Source organism: Sycon ciliatum, chromosome 5 (assembly GCF_964019385.1).
Source record: "Sycon ciliatum chromosome 5, ocSycCili1.1, whole genome shotgun sequence".
Classification (NCBI taxonomy): Eukaryota; Metazoa; Porifera; class Calcarea; order Leucosolenida; family Sycettidae; genus Sycon; species Sycon ciliatum.
In genome coordinates, this window is record NC_088647.1 from 4,546,850 (window position 1) to 4,563,155 (window position 16,306).

The following is a 16,306-nucleotide window of genomic DNA, read 5'->3' on the forward strand; positions in this document are numbered from 1 at the left end:
GCACCACAAAACACAACAGGCTTTCGTGCGCAACGTGTACCTAAATAATTAATTCTTTCGCCCGTGGATAAAGGCAGCAGATGGAGCGGGCCGGGCGATACTACTTGTAGTAATAATCAAGAGTACACGTCATGTACATAATGTACTCTTGGTTATATCCATGGACGGTTCGGGGCCCAACGTGATCTGCTAGGGAAAGCGCTTCAGGCTCCTGCATGCATATGCGCATTCCAGACGGCGATGAGGCCTGGCGGGACACCAATAACTGCTGGAGGCTAATTCGCACCATGTGGGTTGTGCACAACAGTAGTTTTAAGCCCAGACTGACTCAGTCTACTGCATGATATCAAGAGTACATAATGTGTAACCCCGAGGTTATGTACTCTTGATGATATTGACTGTTTCTAAAGTAAAGACCTGCAGTGCTAGCTCATCATCCGTTTCTTGCACGTGTAGCAAGTCAGTTACTGTCATAGGTATCAGTGAAGAGTAACGGAACCAATGACCCTCCATTGGTACCGGTACACGGCATTCCTTGGCTTGGGCGGCCATGGCATGATGCATTCGATATCACCACACGTTGTGGTAGCACTGTCTTCTCTCCCTATGGTATCATGTTCAGTTCATGCCAGGAGAGTCGTATTGACCACCATTTCTGGGCTATAGAGAGGGCCACAGTTTTTTTGTTTTGTTTTTTACAGTTGAGGGTAACCCGGTCTAACATCAATCTATATTCTATACAGGGCCGGCCTATAGATTGAGAGAGAAAGAGAAAGGGAGGGAGAGAGAGAGAGAGAGAGAGAGAGAGAGAGAGAGAGAGAGAGAGAGAGAGAGAGAGAGAGAGAGAGAGAGAGAGAGAGAGAGAGAGAGAGAGAGAAAGGAAGAGATAAAGAAAGAGGGAGAAAGAAGGAGAGGGAGAGGACTGGTCGTGTATAATCATTGCAGTGCATGTGATGTCAGGCGTTTGTTGGCCGCCATTTTCTGACCACATGTAGTTATCAGGATGGAGACGTACGACTCCCTGGTTATCAGCTGCAACAACAGGTGGCCTGGTGGCGATACGACACTGCTACATGAGAAAGTAATACCATTAACCGCGACGAGGTGGCCTGGTGGCGATACGACACTGCTACATGAGAAAGTAATACCATTAACCGCGACGTGTTGGTCGTCAGGCCAGAACACAACCACCACACCATTGGCATGGTGCGTGTGTGGAACAGATCGGATCTGCCACGCACCTAAGTCCTTGTAATTGTACTTGTATAGCGCATAGGCCATAGCGCCGGCAGACCGTTTCATACGGCCAACCTAGACCGCAGGGTTCAGTGAGGCTGCTGCTACACAGAGACAAAGTGCATAACATAACCATGATAACAGCGCCACTAGCTCGGCACAAAGCAAGTAGAAGTGAAGCATCCAACATCATATCCATTTTGGAAATACACTTGTACTGGTTCATGACATACAGCTGTGGCACGGTTACCGGTACGTGGTATGTGTTCGCTTTGCTAGTGATCGAAAATATCTGCATGACATTGTCTTTGCACAGGGTGGACTGAATCCAAGCTGCACAATGTGCTGTCGTATTGACTCAATGCATAGGGCAAAATTGAAGGCACGACTAGGGAATATGAGCTGAGTTTCGACATTGTAGCTTCCTTCGGAGCACCGCGGGTACGGCAGTGATACTTGGCTGAAGTCAACTCTCAATCTGCTCTGTGGGACACGTCCCTTGTGACCGCAATCAGGCAGGCTAAGCCGAATGTAGCATGCGTTCTGATTGCCTGATGCTCGACAGTCGCTGATGGTGGTGTACGTGTGTGGTCCTGTCTGATATGCAGTGTTGGAACCTCACACGACATACCTTCTGATTTGCTGAATGTCTGTGTGATCGTGGACAAGTCACAAGGCACCGACAGTATGCAATGGAGTGCTTGTTGTACATGGACTGAGTTTGCCGGTGTGAAGTGCAGAGTTACCACTCTGACATTCGGTTTGTCACCTCGTCCCTAGACCTGGTCAAGTCTTTGCATCTGTTCTGAGTCTGCTACCAAGTCTCCATACCACTAATCATAGCCTGAATCCGCAGTGACAGTCGCGTCCACTGCATGCAGACCTCGCCTTTCGCCTGCGGTGAGAACCGTGTTTGGGTGGCTCATGCAGAGTGGGCGCAGGATCAGAGTCAGGCAGGACCCACCGTCCTATCTCAGTAGTCTTGACACGCAGCTTCAGTAATAGGTTCATGCTTTTGACGCCTACCAGTGCAATGCCATAAAGCACTAGCGCCTCGCTCCTCCTTTCACACTGTCTCTGCTGGGCTGCTGTCTCCCGGGGTAGTAATTCCTATGCTCTCGACGTTGATGCATGCATGCTCGTGACGAGAAGGTGTTGACAGTCTGAGACTGAGCAGTGCCAGTAGTGCGCATTCTTTGTGACCTCCAGAATGATTTCACTCCAATACTGAGATAGCGTTTGGGCGAGGTGGTGCACTCATGTAACTGAAGCTAGCACGCCGGACAGAGAATGTTGTTTTTCAGTTGAATCGATTCAAGACCCAAACTCGTCGAGGATCCCTTTCTCCTCGTCGTGGTGTCAGGGTGCACCGTTTCTAGTTTAGCTGAGCACACGTACCGGAGCACAGAGACTTGAAGCCGGCAAGATGAGTAATCAACACTTCCTGAGCAAGACGATCGTCATGCCCACCTCCTCCATGACTAGTGTGGAGAACATTGGTAGTACCAGCGGTGATTCCAGTGTTGTTGCTGGTGCCGGGGCTGCTGGTGGTCGTCCCGCCAGTGTACCCTCGATGCCGACACGCCGCGAGCGACGCATGAGAGCAACGTCGGCCTCGAGTGGCCTGGCCGACGTCGAAGCCAAGAAAAAGAAGAAGGGCTGGGCGCCCATTCGAAAGATGAAGCGCTTCTTCTCGCGCGGGGAGGACCTGGACGAGGCGCGAGCTCCGGGTGAGCTGGCGGACCATGCATTCAATCATGGGAACGTGGTCAAGTACAAGCCGGGACCGGACAGCCTGCACTCAGGCCGAAACAGGCATCACGTCCATGGCCACAGCGCCTCTGCGCCCGTGCCGATGTCCCCGAGTGACTTGCAGCGGGTCAGGACCGAAAGCAACGGTGGCACGGCTACTGCTCCTGCGTCACCGTCCGCCACCAACGCTGGTGCAGCTGGTCAGTTCAATATTCCCGACGGCAGGTTCTTTCGACACAGTCCGTCGATCGACCGTGCTCAGCAATTCTATTCATCAAGCGAGCAGGTTAGTAGCTCGGCCGAGGCAACATGCAACACGCCGACGGAAGACAGGCGGGGCAGTGCCAATGGAGAGGCAGATAGCGCCCCTCACTCGCCGACCAAGCAGAAGACGACCCTGAAGTTCAGCAAGACTGCGGCACAGCAGACCCAGGGCAAGAGCGCTTCGAACAAGATATTGAGTAAGTAACAAAGCTAGTTACTAAGTAAGTTAGCGATCGTGTTACATGTACTTGTTGTTTCGCGGACGAACACAGCATACAAGTAACGCCTTTCTACAACCCATGCCACTTTTACCATTTTGGTCAGGCTAGTCAAGTCTTGTAATCTTTCATTAGAGCGCACATGCCTATTATTAAGAAAGGGAGGAAACTAAACACAAACGAGACAATAACGTTAGTACAGCAGTCAGTGGACTTGTAGACGTTACCCTGCAAGAGCTATGCAGGCGAGGTGTGGAGCACTACCCTCATCAACAATCATGTACAAAGGCACACACCATGAGGGAGGGGGTGGGGACTGGCGTTGGGATGAGCACAGTCCACGTGTCCATGTGCATTACTATAACAGATCTATCGTAGTGGTAATTGGTATGCTAACTTAGCTAAAGCTTTTGCCATTGAAGACAGTGAAAAGCTGCCGACAATTCCATCATTTCCATGCACATTTTCCTTGACATGCCATCGCATCAAGTACAGTAGGTATCGGTTATAGCGTGGGTGTTTGAAAAACGACATTTGATTCTTATTGCCGATATTTCTTACACACGATAAATCACGTGTGACATAATACATGTTTGGCATGTGGACACGTACAATCATGTAGGTCCACACAATCATGATACACACGGATCAGACTCGCGGTCGTGCTAGGCGACTGCGGAGCAGCAGATAGGAGAGAAGTCGGAAGAAAGAGTCCAACTGGACAGAAAAAGTGATTCTCCAATGCTCAGTTGGACATAACTCTCTTTTTGTGTTGAATATTATTGTATTGAGCATGCACAGAGCACAGATGTTATTACTACAGGCGATACATTTTGCACTAATCTGGCATATTTTGCTACACAAAATCCATTCTTAGGGCCGATATATTCTACTATGCAATAATACTGCTTGTAAGAATAAATATACACATAAAATAGGTGTTATGATTATGAAAAAATGAGTGTTCATTCTTGTAGGCAGTATATTCTTGTATACGACCACACTATAACCGATACGCACTGTAATTAGTTACACCATGCAAGAGAGACCTGTACGAGTACCGAACCTGTTCCGGTGCCAGTTACGAGGCTATACAGCAGCCTTCACGAGCACAAAGCCTCATTCATGGTCAACAACTAGTAGCTTAGCCTGCAGCTTTCCTTTGAGAGACACAAAGGCACTATGCCATATGGCTCTCCAAGCAGACGAATGCAATGTTTCCAATCCTGTCCTTTGTCCATTTTTCATGATTTTGCAGTGGAAAAGCCGAATACATGTAATACACTGCAGTATGCACAACGAGTGTAATGAACACTAGGTGTACATGGACACCTTCGCCTGCATGGCGTGACATGCGTGTGTGTATGTGTGTATGTGTGTGTGTGTCTGTAAGTGTATGTATGCGTATGTGTGTGTTTGTGTGTGTACCGTATTATCTCTAATATAAGCACGGTCCTTTATTTTTTCAATGTACCTCCGCCCCGTGCTATTAATGGAGACGTTCCTTTATTGGAGACTGTTCCATTATTATTTCAACCTCATTTCAGAGGCATGTTGCCATGCCAAATTCATGTCAGACACACACATTTCAGGGTTTTTTCGCCGGTACAGATAATGAATTTACACAGTGTGCTTATAATGGAGACTGAGCACTTTATTTTTTGAATGCCGCCCCAAGGTGTTCTATTATTGGAGACGTGCTATTATTGGAGACGTGCTATTATTGGAGACTGTGCTTATAATAGAGATAATACGGTATGTGCATTTCCTTGTTTGTTTCTCTGGTTCAGATGAAGATCTTGGAGACCTCCCCATTCGCCTGACCGTCAAGCGGATAACAAAACTCAAAGGCAAGCCTTGCATGACATGTCGCACAGTTGATAATGCACTGCAGAGATCATGATTACCTACTCTGTACATCATACAGCACTTGAGCAGCACTTGAGCAGCACTTGAGCAGCACTTGAGCAGCACTTGAGCAGCACTTGAGCATGTACGGAATAACTATCACTTGATGCCCAGTTGGGATGGCTGTCATTTTTTTGGCCAAGCAACGGAAAAGAAAACACTCGGAAACTAATCGTACTTCCTAAATTCCTATCCACTCCAAAGCCTGGCAGAGTGCCAAATCTACTGCCATCGCTGATGCCATGCATCTAGGTTTAGGATGTATAAATAGCATTCCACTAGTTCATCTTGTTTTAATCTTCACACCTCCACTACATGTACATGTATGTAACACAGACCGAAACGAAGATCCAACCGTCAACGCACGTGATGTGGTGGTCGCCAAAGGTCAGACTGGCTTAGGGATGACGCTGGCTGGCTCCAATCCCGTCATTGTAATCAAAGTTGAGCACGGTACGTCCATTTTGCTCTGGCTTAGCGCATGGAACCGACTTTCATGTATGACATCATCTCTTATATGCATTGGCGTTATAAGTCTGAGAGAAAGAGAGCGAGTGTGTGTGTGTGTGTGTGTGTGTGTGTGTGTGTGCGTGCGTGCGTGCATGCGTGCATGCGTGCATGCGTGTGATACCTTAGTGATCTTAGTCACTTGGTGTTCATGTATGGATCACGATGTGAGAAACCATGCATGAATGATTGGATCACGATGTGAGAAACCATGCATGAATGACTGGATCATGATGTAAGAAACCATGCATGGTCATGTATGGATCACGATGTGAGAAACCATGCATGAATGACTGGATCATGATGTGAGAAACCATGCATGGTCATGTATGGATCATGATGTGAGAAACCCCGTGTGAATGACTGGATGCACGGTTAAAGTTGCCAAAGGTCTTTGATTACTAGTAACCAACATTTGGGCAATTACATAATAATATCCTCATGGGCCATTTCCAAAGCAGACTATTCACAATGCCTTGTTGTGTGCAGATTGTCCGGCTGAGCAAGCTGGCATTCTCGTCGGAGATATGATTGTGGCCGTGGCAGACATTGACGTCCGTAGCTCCACGCAAGCGCATGTGAACCGAATGATTACACTGGGTAGGTACATGCTGACTTTCACTGTGTGTGTGTGTGTATGTGTGTGTGTGTGTGTGTATGTGTGTGTGTGTGTGTGTGTATGTGTGTCTGTGTATGTGTGTGTGTGTGTGTCTATTTGCGCGTGTGTGTGTGTCTATTTGCGCGTGTGTGTGTGTGTGTATGTAGTTGTGTGCGTGTGTGGGTGGGTGGGTGTGTGTGTGCATGTGTGTGTGTGTCGGTGTGTGTGTGTGTGTGTGTGTGTGTGTGTGTGTCGGTGTCGGTGTATGTATGCATGTGTGTGCGTGTTCGTTTGTGTGTAGGGGTGTGTGTCCCCTATCATTATTACACACGATGGAAATCAGATTGTCAGCAAATTAAAGCTACCCGGAATGTGATGTGCAAGATAGTTGTCCTTGCCCTTATCACGTCATGTCGTTTTAGATAACACCGTAGCTCTGCACTGATAACACACCTAGAATTAGACACAGTAGGCTGAGCTATGGTGATATTGTAAAGACCTCGCCCGCGGTGGACTGCACCCATCCCTATGTTCTGACACTGACCCCATGTTGAATACCCAAGTATTCTGGCTGTGTGTGTGTGTGTGTGTATGTGTGTGTGTGTGTGTGTGTGTGTGTGTGTGTGTGTGCGTGTGTGTGTGTGTGCGTGTGTGTGCGTGTGTCTGTGTGCAACCCCCGGCTGTGTGTCCACACCCGGCCAATAACTCTAATGATACCTTTCTCGCCGATGTACATGTACACGCTAAATCCACTTCACTAGCGGACACGTGCGTTTCTATGGTTACATTGTGTATTTCTGCTGGTCTGTGACTGTCTGTGCCTGTTACTGTGACTGTGTGTATGCATATACGTCTTGGCTATGGGATGGTTCAAACGCTGGCCTTTCAGCAAGCAAGTCATCCAGCCAGCCCGCAGCGGTAAGCAATCATAGCAGACACGTTTTAATTAAAGTGTACTTTTAGCACTAGTTTCCATGTACAGTGTCATCCTGATGTTCATACCGACACTGCAAGATTGGGTTTCGGGAGGAGAGACAGTAGAAGAAAGTGGAAACATGGAAAATGGAGTACATGAAATGGAATGACTTGCTGAGAATTGCTCACGAGACCTTTTCCTCTGACCTTCAATGTCACTCTTCAGATGTCATGTCTTAGCGCATGACCTCCTCACTCTTTGAAGGGCAACATGAAGGATGCATGGCATTGTGGCCATGAAGTTCAAGCCGTATCTTTTCCCCATTACCTCTGCATTTTTGACAATACCGCGGCCTAACATTCCCATTGGTGCGACGGCCTTTCGAGCAGTTTGTGAGCAGATTGTGAGCAGATCGTGTGTGCCATTGTTGTGCTGTTGCCTGTCCAGAGTTCTGAGGACATTGCAGATGATGTGTGGAATAGGGTACAATCCATGCAAGATCGCCTGGACGGCGGGGCTGCCGTTCCCAGCACCACCCTGGAGAGCGCTGCCGTGAAGAGCACTCCAGCTACACGACAGGCAGGGCACACGGACATGGTCAGCAGCACTGATAATACCCCTGCACCTATCCCCGTCAGGGCTGCACCTGCGACCGCTGTAGAGCCGAGGAGATCGCGACGAGTCAGCCTCGACCTCACCTCCGACGTGGAGCTAAGCGACAGCACAAGCAAATCAGCCACGCCGGACAGCGTGAAGAGTTTCGGATCACCACGCACTGTCGCTGCAGCCACTGAATCTCTCCCGGGTGGCCAGACTGTGCAAGAAGCAAGTCCTCAGGATGCTAATACTAGCAGCGTCGATACACCAACGTCAGTATCCGCCAAAACGTCCGGATCACCAGCCCGTTTCAAAAAGAACCAAGACAATGGCTCAGGAGGTGAGTGGGATATCAACACCAATAGTCGGTGGCAAATGGCCAATGATAAAAATCATCTGAGATCTGCAATGCAAACTGTTTCTGTTGCTGTGTTAGCCTCGCGAGCCGAGGAATGAATAGTCGAAGCGAAGGGCAGAATTCCTCAGATTGGGAGGAGTATGATGGTGTACACGGGTTTTCAAAACATTTAATGATATACAGTAAAAACGTGTTTTAAGGCGACTGGCCATTCTGATAAGGTGACTACTTGACCCATAGGACGACTACAACTTGACTAGCTCAAAGGGGTGTTATTTCCAGTCGAATGACCCTGGATAAGGAGACCAGGGTGTTATTTCCAGTGGAATGACCCTGGATAAGGAGTGTTATTTCCAGTCGAATGACCCTGGATAAGGAGACCAGGGTGTTATTTCCAGTGGAATGACCCTGGATAAGGAGACCAGGGTGTTATTTCCAGTCGAATGACCCTGGATAAGGAGTGTTATTTCCAGTCGAATGACCCTGGATAAGGAGACCAGGGTGTTATTTCCAGTGGAATGACCCTGGATAAGGAGACCAGGGTGTTATTTCCAGTGGAATGACCCTGGATAAGGAGACCAGGGTGTTATTTCCAGTCGAATGACCCTGGATAAGGAGTGTTATTTCCAGTCGAATGACCCTGGATAAGGAGACCAGGGTGTTATTTCCAGTGGAATGACCCTGGATAAGGAGACCAGGGTGTTATTTCCAGTGGAATGACCCTGGATAAGGAGACCAGGGTGTTATTTCCAGTGGAATGACCCTGGATAAGGAGACCAGGGTGTTATTTCCAGTGGAATGACCCTGGATAAGGAGACCAGGGTGTTATTTCCAGTGGAATGACCCTGGATAAGGAGACCAGGGTGTTATTTCCAGTGGAATGACCCTGGATAATGACCCTGGATAAGGAGACCATCTGTACACGTGTACCACATTGTGAAGGTCTCTGGAGCGGTCGGTCATGATGGGTTACATTGTACAGATGCTTTGTCTTTTTTGTTTGAATAATTGCTTCACAGCCGTGACTTCATTTTCTATTCTAATACGCACTGTGTGTGTGTGCCTGTCTCTCCTCTGTCCACCTGTCCACCCGCCCTTCCGTCCGTTCGTCCATCTGTCTGTTCACGCCCATGGATTGTATGGTTCCTCCTGTGGATCCAGCAGGACTTGGCGTGCTTATCCGGCAGAAGTCCAGAGTAAGTATATGGACGTAATGTGTTAGCTCAGGGCTGCCGAGTTTATCAGAGATATGCGTAAGACTGGCTAATTAATGGCATTGCTGTATACAGTGTACAAGCTGCTGTGGTGCCGATGCATGTCAACACAACATGACTATACCAAGTAGTTATCCTAGAGACGTCAGAGGTCATACATGTACTTCGTTATGTGCAAATTCCATCCAAATATGGGCAGTCCCTTTCCATCGTGGAAATCCGTTCTAGATTTATGAACCCTGACGCCCTCAGAGTTATTACGAATTGCGCTGTAACTCCCTGCTGGCCTGAACGACACTGGATGACACTGGGTTTCATTACTAAAGATTGTCTGTAGAATGACTCCATGTTCTTCTTGTACATCATGCACGCAGTAAGCTGACTCCCATACTCTGCTGCGTTATTTGCGTAGAAATTGCGCGCTCAGCGGATCAGTACTGGGATGGTGGATGAAAGCAGTGTACTGCCAATATCATTGGAGACCGATGAGGTAAGTGTGATCACCACCGGGCAATAGAACACGATGTGTCCCAAGGCAAGGGTCTGTGTTTCCAATGGACACCATTGTACAGTAGACGCCCAGCACTGAAAGTGGACATGAGGAACATATGCCATACGATTTCTGACCTGTCGTGTGGTTTGTGCAGGATCAAGAAATCTTAGATCTCATCAACAACCGGCATTCCCTGCTGCTGACCGAGGCCGTAGAGCGATGCCACCGTGATCGCCTGGACGAGAAGCAAGTGGACGAGTACATATCCGAGGGCGAGGGCGAGAGCGACGGCCACGACGCATCCAGCGGATGCACACCGCGCTCGGGCTTCTCCACGCCCGGGTCTGAGGACGGCGTGGTGGACAGCAAGAGTGCGCCGACGACGCCGACAACTCGGCGGCGAGTGAAGGTGCGGCGCAGCGAGTCGCACAAGGGATCTGCGGTGATAGTGAAGCAGAAGTCTGGCCGTGTGCTGGCCGCCCCTCGGCCGAGACCTTCCATTCTGCCCGGAGACATAGCGGCCAGGCTGGTGGATCCGAAGCGGAAAGCCAATCCGCACGTTGATTCAGGTTATGCCTCCATCCACCAGGATGACCTGGACACGGACAATCTTGAGCAGGCACTTGTTGCCGCCGATGTGAAACTCTCAGGAAATGCGCATTCCCCTGTGCATGGAGACAATGCCGAGCGGGATAACTTGGCACACACAACCGTGGTCGGTGGTGCAGAATTGAGCGCACAGCAGTCGGCACCACTTACAGCCAAACGAGACACTCTCATACCGGACAAGCATGGTGCACCTGAAGCAGTGAAGTTATCTCCTGGAAGGACGACGGGACCCTCGTCAGTCTTTCCTAGGAGCGTGGCACAAGCTGGAAAGCCTGGTGTGCGTCGTACCAAGAGCATGTTAGTGACTGGAAACGCTCAGAGTCCATCTGCTGCGGCCGCTGCTGCCGCCTACAGAGGAGGCAAGAAGACATCCGTGGACACTATGAGCACTCCACCATGGTAAGCCATCAATCATGGTTCCACTTGAACGCGAGGTTGTACATCATGATGTGCACTGCATGCCACTCTTGAGTCATAGTGCAATTATCGACTTTTTCGTGCAGCCAAAAGTCCCCCCCAAAACCGTTGCTGAATTTTAGATGCCAAGCAGCTCTGCTGTAGGGTTATTGGCACGGTACTACTTATACAGGGAATTGTGCGCAGACCCAGCCAAGTTCATCTCTCTTTCATTGCTATCTCTTACAGAATTGTGCTCAGACTGAGCCAAGTTCATCTCTCTTTCATTGCTTTCTCGTACCATCCAAATTGCTACCTCTTAGGAAGTTGGAGTTGCAACGGCAGCGAGAGGAGAAAGAGAGGGAACTGGGTGACAAGTTGGCTGGTCTCCCAGCTTCCAACACACCACCAGCAGTGGCTAAGCCCGGCCTAAAGCGAATGAATTCAGCAAAAATGGTCGCCTCAGCTGCAGCCAGAAAGGTAATTGCCAGTTCTTTTCTTCATTTCATACTACTTTCTTTACCGGAATGGTTGGCTATTGTCCCCTCCCAACACACTGCACTGCACGGCCTTAAATACTACCTGGCTATGGGGAGGTGAAATAAATTAATGGATAAATTGACTTTGCCCTTCATGAATATGCCCCAGATCTTTCATCACCCAGTGACAATTAGCTCTTACCCTCTTCTTGTCAGTGCCTTGTGTTGCGTACTATCCCACATACATCCTGATGTTCTTCAACATTTTCAGTCCTTTCCCGGATGTCTTATCATTATACATGGGTTCTAGTAACAGTTACACAACACAGGCCCGTCGCACTGACTTTGGAGGTGGGGCGGCCATGGCATGCGGGTCCGGGGGCCTTCCCCCGGGAAAAATTTCAAAAATTGAAGCCAACTGCAAGCATTTCCGGGCATTTGGTGCCATTTCAGTGTAACTGTTAACTACTCAAGTACAATGAAAGACGTTTTGATTCTGCAACAAACCAAGAAGACGCTACGATCGGGGACAAAGCCTCCCCCGTGAACATTTTTAAAAAAATGCAAGCATTTCCAGGCGTTTGGTGCCATTTCAGTGTAACTACAATGAAAGACTTTTTTTGTTTCTGCAACAAACCACGATCGGGGAAAAGAATTTGCAATGTTTGCGCGGAGCTGCGATCATCGCGCATTGTTGTTGCAGGATGCTCCAAAAAAATAAAAATTAATAAAAATTAAAAATCGGCCGAAAAGTGGGCCTGGGGCGGCCTCAGCCGCCCCAGCCGCCCCGGGGCCCGGCTGTGACGGCCTTGCAACACAACCAATGACTGTCTGCATGTTGGACAGGAAACACTGGCTAGTACTTCAGCCAGACACCTACCCTAGCCACATCTAGCACATTTTGAAAGGCGGCTAGTGATAAGCGGTAGAAAGTCGGCTAGTGATGAGCTCAGGGGATCATATTTCCTTGTGCAGTGCTTGCTTTCCTCGATAGATGGTAACACAAAATATTGTACAGTAAAACCTGTAATGCCTGGCGACCACTTCGATAAGGCGACCACTCGACCATGGCGACCACTTTTCCTTGTCATGGACGCATTCACATTCAAAACAGCTCGGATAAGGTGACCACTCGCTCAACGCGACCGACGACCACCTACCCGCGACCGCGTTGCACAGTGCTAGTACATGTAAATGTATGCATTGCATGATGCACCATGCAGGGTAGATCTACACATCAGTGCAGGAAGTGTAGATGTGCATGGTGCATGCACGACACTTGACAGGTCTGAGGACCCCAGGCACATGAGTCGTGCTAGAGTAGCATAGGTGTGTGCACTGTGATACACTGATCAAAATGATGTATCACATGTGGATATGGTCACGTGGCCCACTGAACCTGGATAAGAAGACCACCTGGCCACGGCGACCACTTTTTCTCGTCCCTTGCGGGGTCACCTTAGACAGGTTTCACTGTATTCACTTTTCTTTTTTTTACATACATTTGCTTTTCCAGTACCTTTGTATGTTCACAGTAGTTTCTTGAATGCTGCGGCTCTGTGCATGAATGCTGCGGCTCTGTGCACTTAGGAGGCAGTGGTTGCTCGGGAAGAGAAGTCAACGACACCAGCGATCGAGGCACCATCTTGGGTAGCAATGGCTAAGGTATGGTCCTCGCCGTGGGCCGTATGTTCTAGCATTGTACTTCGCATGTCAGGATACGACTCTGTCCGTTTGTGAAGTTGCAAGTTGAAACCTTACTCAAACGCCTACACGTACTGGTGCTTGGCTGAAGAGATGGGAGTTTGCATCCCAATACTTCTCTACTGTTTTATGTGGAAGGACCAAGCACCTGTTGGCCACACGTGGCAAACGTTTATATACATCGGTACAGTACTGTCATGGATTCAAACACACCGAGGTCTCAGTTGTGCACGTGCTTATCATGCACTGGCATGGTGACTCCGGCTCCCTGAACCGACGTGCAGTGTCTTCTACATGTGTAGGCAATGGTGTTTATGTGCATGCGCGTGTGGGCGTGTGTGTATGCGTATGTGGTGTGTGTATATACGTTTGTGTACGTGTTTGCATGTATGTGACTGCTCAGGATAAGTCCAAGCGCGCTTCTGTGCACGATACAGTGTCCACTGGCGAAACTAGCGTGCAGGCACCGGCAGATACAAAGGCAAAGGTAAGACCTGCAAAATCAATCATGATGCTAGAGGTTTGCGCTTTAGTGACCGAGTTGCTACTTCCGACACGCTTGGCGGTGTACTGTAGCAGCTTTTTTGTTGTTGTAATTGGTGCATGCTATTTTTGTCAAATTCGCTTCAATGTGCATTATAATTGCACGTGTAGCCCACTTGCACTTGCGCAATTCGAATTGAGGAATACAGTAGAGCACATAATGATACACACTGGCAGCCCTCCCCCTTCTTCCCCCCCCCCCCCTCATACCCACAAGTACACGCTCACACACATACTTTGAGTGACTGAGGGTAAGGGTATGGCTACTGTTGCGTTTGTCCTTGCAATGTACTGATCTCCAGGCTATGACATTAGGCCATCAGAAGGGGCCTGCATCAACAAGTCAGCCTGCTCACTTCACCCTGCAACCCAAGTCCAAAGCACACAGCACCAGTGCCCTGCCAGGCATGCACAAGCGGACCCAGCAGCACGAGGACAACGAGGAGGAGGAAGCCAAACGACAGCAGCGACGAAGCATCGTCATCACCGAGCAGGAGAAGTGCATCGTGTGCCAGAAGTCGGTGTACCACTCCGAGCGCTTCAGCACCGAGGGTCTGGTGTATCACATGGCGTGCGTACGCTGCGTCACCTGCCAGCGCAAGCTACACATGGATAAGTTTGTCATTGTGCGAAAGCAGATCTATTGTAAGCAGCATAGCATGGCAGTTTCAATGAAACTAGCGCCGAACATCACCACGGCTGCACCCATGCCAAGCATGAGTGCCAGGGGTGGAGCTCTGTCCATGAACTGAAGCACAGAGCCTATCACCACACCGTCTGCTCGATCAGTGTCATCAACCTCTGCTAAGATACAAGTTGCGGTGAAGATTTGATGATTGCATTCAATCTGTTACTCTGATCCCCGAGCAGTTAGAAATCCCAATAGCAATATCATTTTTGTACCAATTGTGAGTGTGAGCGTGTGGAGGCTGAGAGTTGCTGTTATTCCAAAATCAAGGCGTTGAAACAAGTACCGAGTGCACAGACTGATGATCACTTTATGTTCACCTGCTAGAGGGCGTGCACTCCTATGCTTGTTGTCCAGCTGCTCGTCTTGTGTTTCAACGTTTACATGCGTGAGTATGATGCTGATTTGCATCGGAACCTTTGGCCTTGAGAAGTTCTCTTTTTATTGTTTAAACCTTATGATACTGAACGGCTGTTTTGAGCACTTTTTATTTTTAACATATTTCTTCTGCTTTTAGTAGTGCCACGATTACTAGCATGTACACTGTATCACTACCAGTACCAGGGAGTTGTGAAATACATGTTTAACAACATGACACTCCCCTTGGAGTGGATCATATGCACAGCTACTCACTTACTTGTCTGTAGTGTGTGTGGGGGGGGGGGGGTCATACATGTAACTCAGTGGTTATACCGGAGGTTATGCCATTATTATCTCTCTCAGCCCATGGGCTTTCTAGAACCCAATACCCCCCCCCCCCCTCTCTCTCTCTCTCGCAACAAACTTCATCGCTGTGATTTCCGGCTCATGATTCACCGGTGGCTAGACTCTGAGGAGACCTAACAAGGTCTAAACAGCTATATAATAGAGCGGCGTATTTTCTAATGGGCGCTAAGTATGCAGCGCGAGTCGCTAGTGCAGGTGTAGCGCTCTGCCGCAAGTCGGCAAAGCATCTCAACTGGTGATGTAATTGCACAACCTCTATATCTAATAGCTGTCCGGAGATTGTGCATCGTACATGTATGGGGCTGAGTGTGTGTGGTTATCAGCATAGAATCTCAGATTCTAGTGGTTACTTCGCGGGGAGTGATCATTTCACTCGTACATATCTGTACTTTGAGTTGGTGGACAAGCCATCATTGGTTAGCCACTCTCATTGTAATATCAAAAAAGTACTCTTTCTAGACCAAGAGCGGTGTGATTAATAGTGACGATGTTGTTCAGAACAACGAAACGTCTGGAAAAGTATCGTAAATGTTTCTATACCACTCTTGGTCTAGAAAGAACACATTTTTAATACCGGTATCTGTACTTTGTATAATAATTAATTATGCTGCCAAACTAAAGCCTACTATACACAATAAGGGGAATTCCCAGATTGCTAGAGTGCTCAACGCTACAAGGATGAAGCAATACCACAAAGTATCCGGCTGTATGACTCAATGTATTTTGGTTTTTGGAGATAAGTACAGCAGCACACTGCATATCTCTAGACAGTGAAAATACCGTACACATGGTACATGTGGCAAACTAGTGCTAAAACTGGATTATCTTCTCTGTCTGGCCATATAATTCTTATAAATATAGCAGGGTTTCAAGGTGAAACTAACAGTGACGCAAGAACACCCAGCGGCTCAGTGGAAACACCACCGGACCAACGTGAATAGAGTGGGTGGTAGCCGACCACGGCGACTAGTAACGATAGGTAGGAGTTAGAAGGTTAGGATAGGACGTATTGTCCTTACAAACAAACTAAAACAGAGGCCCCGATCTGAACTGTCTTGTATTGTAGACAACTGTCAAATGAGTCACGGTGGTCACCATGG

General features: G+C 48.6%; 1 protein-coding gene across 2 annotated transcripts; it reads left to right on the forward strand.

The window, feature by feature from the left end:
- Positions 1–1,833: 1,833 nt before the first annotated feature.
- On the forward strand, positions 1,834–15,116 carry LOC135817263 (uncharacterized). Of its 2 annotated transcripts, none has more exons than XM_065330404.1 (13): positions 1,834–3,449; positions 5,261–5,320; positions 5,715–5,831; positions 6,375–6,485; positions 7,373–7,401; positions 7,847–8,336; positions 9,516–9,550; positions 9,981–10,058; positions 10,216–11,069; positions 11,390–11,546; positions 13,136–13,210; positions 13,653–13,736; positions 14,095–15,116. In XM_065330404.1, exons 1-13 carry the CDS (start codon positions 2,663–2,665, stop codon positions 14,542–14,544), a joined length of 3,327 nt encoding a protein of 1,108 aa, XP_065186476.1. In that variant the 5' UTR covers positions 1,834–2,662; the 3' UTR covers positions 14,545–15,116. The 2 variants fall into 2 exon arrangements, with proteins under 2 accessions (XP_065186476.1, XP_065186477.1); XM_065330405.1 differs by having other exon boundaries at positions 9,519–9,550.
- Positions 15,117–16,306: the final 1,190 nt, after the last annotated feature.